Source organism: Arachis hypogaea, chromosome 19 (assembly GCF_003086295.3).
Source record: "Arachis hypogaea cultivar Tifrunner chromosome 19, arahy.Tifrunner.gnm2.J5K5, whole genome shotgun sequence".
NCBI classification, from domain to species: domain Eukaryota; kingdom Viridiplantae; phylum Streptophyta; class Magnoliopsida; order Fabales; family Fabaceae; genus Arachis; species Arachis hypogaea.
Window position 1 is genome coordinate 19301813 of NC_092054.1, and position 6826 is coordinate 19308638.

A 6826-nucleotide genomic window follows, 5' to 3' on the forward strand; every position below is an offset into this window, starting at 1 on the left:
CGAAAATAAAAAATGACATGGTGAGAGTAATGGAGGAGTGACAATGCGGTGAGATCGGAGAGTGACGAGAGAGTAGCTGTAGAGAGGTTGGATGGAGTATGAACGACGTTAATAGGGATCTATGAATTGAAGAAGGGATATATATATATATATATATGTGTGTGTGTGAAATGACTAAAAAACATATATGAGAACTAAACTATTAAAAACAATTAAGTAAATTTATGAATTTCGGAATTAGCGAGATGGGGTGGAGATCCCACTCGGGTCCCTGCATGCGCCAGCCTCGTGAGAATTTCGTCCCCCGTCTCCATCTCCACGAAAAAAATTTTTCACAGTAGGATCTCCATTCGAGACAGTCCCCACAGGGATCCTGCATCTCAGAAAATTTTGTCATCCCTAACTTCAAGCACTTTCACTATCCTCTTTGATCTCTTTCGTCATAGCCACCCCCTTGTTTTACCAAAGATAGGGAGACTTAACCCGCAACCTCTAAATGAGTATGGGGAGACTATGCCATTTGAGTTATAGCTCGTTGGCTTCGTCTAGCCCATTTACACACAACCAAAAATGTGTATTTTATAAGAACCGAAAATAAAAAAATGTATATTTTGATTTCTTATTAAAAACACATGTTTTTGGACGAAAAAAATATGTCTAATTAATCATATAATTTTTTTTAATAATAACATACTTATATATTACGAAATTTATCAATGTTAAATTATTATTAAAAAATATATATATAATTAAAATTAACATCTTAAAAATATTTTATAAAAGCACTTGTATGTAAATGATATATGAAAAAATAGAACTGAAATTAGTGTATCTAAAGATATTGAAAATTTTGAATTTTTAACAAAAAATGAGAAAAAACTTGTTAAGGGACTAATTTGGTACACGACATTCAATTTCAGGGATTAAAATGAGTTATTTAATGCAAAATCAGAGACTAATTTAGTGTATATACATTGATGACATAGTAGATGACACGAGGATAAATTCTATTGCGATATGTGGCACAAACTGACACGTAGTCAAATAGCATTGTGACACGTGGTACAACCATCCACGTTAGTATGCCACGTGTCATTGATCATCATATCATCATACCATTACACGCAGCTAAATAATAGAATGACACATGTTACTAACAATCTATGTCATCAAGCTATATTATCATGTTATTAATAAAAAAATGGGTCAAGAATTAATATGGTATACTTTTATCAATTTCATGAATATTATTAATGCAATTAGAATCTTAAAAATAATTTTAATGCACAATACCAATCTTAGAGAATATTTTAAAGTTTAACTCGATACAAAACACATATATTTCATGAATATATATAATAATAGTGAGAGACATATATTTAGTGTTCATAAATAAAATTTAATTATACTGACGAAAAATAATTTGATAAGCCTTTTTAAAAAAATGTAAAAGATTCAATTATTTTAGTAATTAATTATTTTATTAAAAAATATATAATAACTAATTGTTTGTATTCATATTTTTGGACTTCAAAATAAAAGGGAACGGGGCTTCAACCTATGAGTCTAGTCATCTTGTGGTCCACAAATATGCACTTCATCGACGATCATTATTTTGTTTATCTTCCCCTCTTTACTGCATGCAACTTCAAGAATAATATCCCAAATCAATTTCTGTGAAATTTATAGTTAGACAATTTAATTTTTAATAAATTTTGATTACCAAACTAGTTTTTAACTTTGATTTTGTTAATCAAACATGTCTTTACGATAAATTTTGATAAAAAATTAGATAAATTAGTTTCTGTTGTTATTTAATAAAAACATAATGGTTTTTAACAATTTTAAAATTATCAAATCAATTACTCTATATAAATGAACAATTTGATGTAAGGATTAATTTGTCTAACAAAATAAAAAATTAAAGATTAATTTAATAATTAAAATTTATTAAAAATAAAGTGTCTCACTAAAATTTTTTTATGGATCGATTTATTTTTTAATATATAAATGGCCCACCTTCAGTGGAAGAGAGCGGACCTCCAGATTTTAAGTATACTAGATGTATTATACAAGATAAAAAAAATCGAAGAGAAAGTAAAACATAAAATTCAAGTAAATTGGTTAAAGTTGGCAAAGTGCGTTAAGTTTATATGTGATAAACAAGTACTTTTAAAACTTAAGAATAAAATTTTATTACACTACTATTAAACCAATTATGTTATGTGGAGTGAAATGTTGGAGGACAAAAAATAGACATAAACATAAGTTTAGTATGACAGAGATGATGATGCTTAGACGAACAAGGAGTCAAATACGTATGGACAAAATAAAAGGCGAAAATATAAGAGAAAAAATTAGAATAGCGCCTGTTGTTGAAAAGATGATAGAATTTCGTCTTAAGTAGTTTGGACATATAGAGAAAAAATTAGCAGAGTATCCAATTTGAATGATAGATTAAATGGAAGAAAAATAAATATAGAAAAACCCAAAAAGTCTATACAAGAAGTAGTCAAAGGAAATGTACATGTAAATAATTTCACTAAATATGATACATAATAAGGTACAATGAAGACATATACTTCATGTAGTCAATCTCATCTAGAGGATAAGACTTTGTTATTGTTATTACAAATGTGAATCAAATTTAATTATGTTGTTTATAATATTTCATTGTATATATGAATTAAATTTGGTTTTAAAGGTAAACAAGCGATTAATACCTAAAACAATAATGTCACTCCTCTATAATATGTTATTCCTAAACAATAATGTCACTTTGTGAAAAATTACTATAACGATGCAAGATAATTTGTAAAAATCATATAGCGATATCAAATTTGAAGACTAGAAAATGCAATATTTCAAACAGACATAGTAGTTTGCACTAATGGAGAGTGCAGTGCTATTTGTTCTGCGCTTACGATTTTGTAAAGCCACTTATCAGAATATTACCATTAAAGCTCTATTTGGACAATTGGACTCCTTTGGTTGTAGAAACATAGATGAAGAAAAAAATTGCATGTTATGTACTTAAAATTGGAGACAAAATATTTATCGTTGTCATCTTTCCATGTCTGTATTTCTATCTAAAGAAGTAGCATTAAATGCAACCGACCAAGGTAACAATATTACTTGCTTTACAGTTCGTGGCTTGAATAATTATGAAACTTTACAACTAACCATATTGATATCGTAAATGGTTTGGATGCAGCATAATTAAGCGTCCATGGAATACTTTATTTCTAATTCACCAAGAATAGAAATTGTATTCCATTGCAAAAGATCACTAAGTGAATAATGATTGCAGTTATGGTGCTTCCAATTGATCATGATAACCCTGCTCTTCTTTGCCACTATCAGTATCAGCTTCTTCAATGGTCTTTCGGCTAAATTTTAGGCGAACCGCTCGCCCCATTAATTCCTGCATCAAACACCGAAGCATGAACTAATTTTCCTTCAACAGAAATTTTATACAATTGTAATGATGAAGTTAGCAACATAAGCCAAACAAAAAGCTTAAAAGATAAAGGAACAAGGAACACAGAAACTCTTAAGTTCCATGGACCAAAATATTAAGAGCTTAATTGAGAAGAAAGAACTCAAACAAGCAAGAGACATTAGTTAGGTAGTATTCAATCATAACAGTTTAGTATTTATTAGCCAATTCCGCATACATATCCTGTTTAATTCAATCTCCAACATCAAGAGAGATATTACAATCTCATTCACTTTGTTCGGTTTCATCATTCTTCTTCCAGTTAGTAGTTCTACGTACATAACCAAAGACGCCATAGGACTCCAACATGTCCCTCTGTGACTGTTATCTAAAATCAAATCTAATAATCATTGTATTCTAGCTTTTTTCAAAGGAGTAGATCCCTTGATGGCACAATGTGACAATGTACACATTCCAAATTCTACTTGATGCTCAGACTTAGGTGTTTCACCACAAAGCCCTTTAAGAGGTGCATTGACAGAAAGTTGGCAACAGGAAAAATACATCGGTAAAGATAAATTCATGGAAATTGTTGGACGTTGCACACACCCCATCCCATGTGTCCCATGTAGAGGGCGGTGTGTCAAACAATTTCAGATTTAAGATATTTTCTACAGTTTTTTTTCCCCCGATAAATCGATAATAATGCATATCAAAGATTAATATATTAAACACAACTATAAGTCTATAATCACCTTCCCATCCAAAGAAGAAATGGCATCCTCTGCTTCCTCCTTTGTAACAAAAGAAACAAATCCATACCCAGCACATCTTCCAGAAGAACTATCGAACACAACTCTGGCTGAAACTGGTTCTCTAAAATTCTCAGTGACGAATTCTCTGAGATGGCCAGATCTTACTTTCCAAGCAAGATTGGATGCATAAATTTTATGACGCGTCTCTCCGGCAGGAGGACCTGGAGGACGGGGTTTCTTAAATCTCTTTGCAAGCTCTACTTTAATTGTCCGGCCTGATATTTGCTGCATAGAATAATTTGAGTCAACAACATTGTTTGCAAAACTTTTAGATTTACTTATCATTCACCTTTGATGTGAGAAGAGAACTAGAAGAGTCATCGGCCATGAGAAAAGAAGACCAATAGATGCTCTAGTTATTTGATTGGATCAAACTGAAGCATATACAATTAAAACAAGAGGAAACTGAAGAAAAACTATTAGGAGAAACCAACAAATACCTGAATTAAAAAATTTTTCCTATTATTATTGGAAATCTGGGTTTTGAAAAATCACTAACAAATAACTTAACCTAAATGGATATTTGTAATATGGCTTTTGATAGAGCTCAAATAGATCATATGACACATGTAACCAAATTCCTCTAGATTTATAAGACTTGTTTTCACTATGTTGTATTTATCTATCATTAACCTCAGACATGTATTTGTATATGCAAAAGCATTACCCAACGATATTTTAGAATTTATTTGGATTGCGTTTCAATTTTCTGTATTCAATTTTACATAACACACTTCTTTTTTATTCATAAAAATCCTGAAAATACAAAACTATGAAAATGAAAATAGAAAATAAAGCAACAAACTATGATAAGTTTGGTTCACGTCTTCATTTTCTGTTTTCATTTTCAATATTTTATGTTTTCAGGTTTTTCTTTTCTTCCAAAAATTCTGAAAACAGAAAAGCAAACCAAACCTACCCTAAACATACCTGTAGCATGTTCAAAGGACTTTGCCAAAGCAAGGATATGTGAGTCCAAGGCTTTTTCAAATTTGATATGGTTATGGGTGAAATCTAAGCCCTAATTGGGAAGTTCGCATAACACTACGACACTGATAATACAGATACAAAATTTCGGAGGCAGCATTTACAGAAGATAGTCTCTACAATCAAAGCAACTTACAAGAGAGTGGAATTTATGAATAGCAGCCTGAGCCTCTTGGGCAGAAGACATGGTAATGAAGGCGAAGCCAGTCAATCCACCATCCTTGTTCTTTATCATCTACATAACAAAAGCAATTAAAATAAAATAAAACAAGGAGAGAATGAGAAATTGAAAGCATATGAAGTTAAAAGAAGAGAACCTCAACATCGGTAACCGTTCCGCATTGAGAAAAGAGAGCCTTGACGTCGGCGGGGGAGAGTGACCAGGGCAAGTTAGAGGCGTAAAGCTTCTTGAGGTTTGTGGTGTGCTGGAGAAGTTCATGTTGGAAATGCAAAGGGGTAGGGGTAGTGGCAGTGGAAGTGGGAGTGGAAGAAGCAACAGAGGTGCAGACACGTGTGCGGAGGAGCCTTATAGATATGGTTTGGGGTGCTTTTCTGTTGTTGGGACACCAAGAAGGATGAACTCCTACTAACACTCTCAAACTTGATTCTAAAGCCGCCATTTTCACTCCTTTCTCGCGCGGCAGGGTTGAATTCCTTTGGATAACAGAACAGGGCATGGCAGGGCAGCGTGGATTTTATTTGAGGTTTTTATAATTTAATTTAATTCCATTATTAATTACTAAGGATTGGTTTCGATAAATAGTTTAGTTAAATTTTTTAAAGAAAAATTAAAATATAAAAATTTATATTAAAAATAGTTTATAAATAAATTATTTTATATTTAATTTTTAATTATAAAAATATTTATTTTAACAAGAGAGTGATAGAAAATTTTCATTATAAAAAATCACTTTTTTTTATTTTATAAACAATTTAAATAATTTTTTCAAAAAGTTACACTGTAATTTTAAAGATGATATCAAATATTAATATTATAATTTTTGTAAGTTAAAAATAAAAAAATTACTTTTGTACTCTTTTAAATGAAGTCTAACTTTTTTTTCGATACTTTTAAAATAGTATTTTTAATCGATTTGAATTGATCTAGTAGTCAACATACTCGTCTATTTAAATAAGTGTAAATAGTTTGAATTATGGTTTGTATAGATATGAATTTATTGTTTAGTCATAAATTTTTAAATGAAGTTCAGATATATAATAAATTAATTTTTGATTTATTAAATTATAGATATTATGGATAAAATAAATTGTATTTTTAATATAGATGGATATATTTTATACCGAGATAGCGATAATATATTTTTTTTCTGAATCATATTTTTAATATTGATGGTGTTACGATCCAATTTTTATGTTGGGCCTAAGAATATTCATCCAATTGTTATCCATATTTTTTTGAGTTGTTGTATATGCGTGTCGGACACATTTTGAACACGACACTCATCGACATTCGTTCGATATGCGTGTCTGTTGTGTTCAACCGTGTTTTAATAAAAAATAAATGTTTGGACACACCTAAATACTATCATGTGTCGGTGTGTCCAGTCTTATTCTTAATATATAT

The 6826-nt window shown here is 30.4% G+C and overlaps 1 protein-coding gene across 1 annotated transcript; it reads right to left on the minus strand.

Moving 5' to 3' along the window:
- Window positions 1–3006: 3006 nt before the first annotated feature.
- Window positions 3007–5980, minus strand: LOC112779505 (28 kDa ribonucleoprotein, chloroplastic). The gene is made up of 4 exons (XM_025823804.2): window positions 5559–5980; window positions 5378–5476; window positions 4195–4479; window positions 3007–3424 (listed from the first exon to the last, which is right to left on the minus strand). Exons 1-4 carry the CDS (start codon window positions 5916–5918, stop codon window positions 3311–3313), a joined length of 858 nt encoding a protein of 285 aa, XP_025679589.2. The 5' UTR covers window positions 5919–5980; the 3' UTR covers window positions 3007–3310.
- Between the last annotated feature and the right edge of the window lie 846 nt (window positions 5981–6826).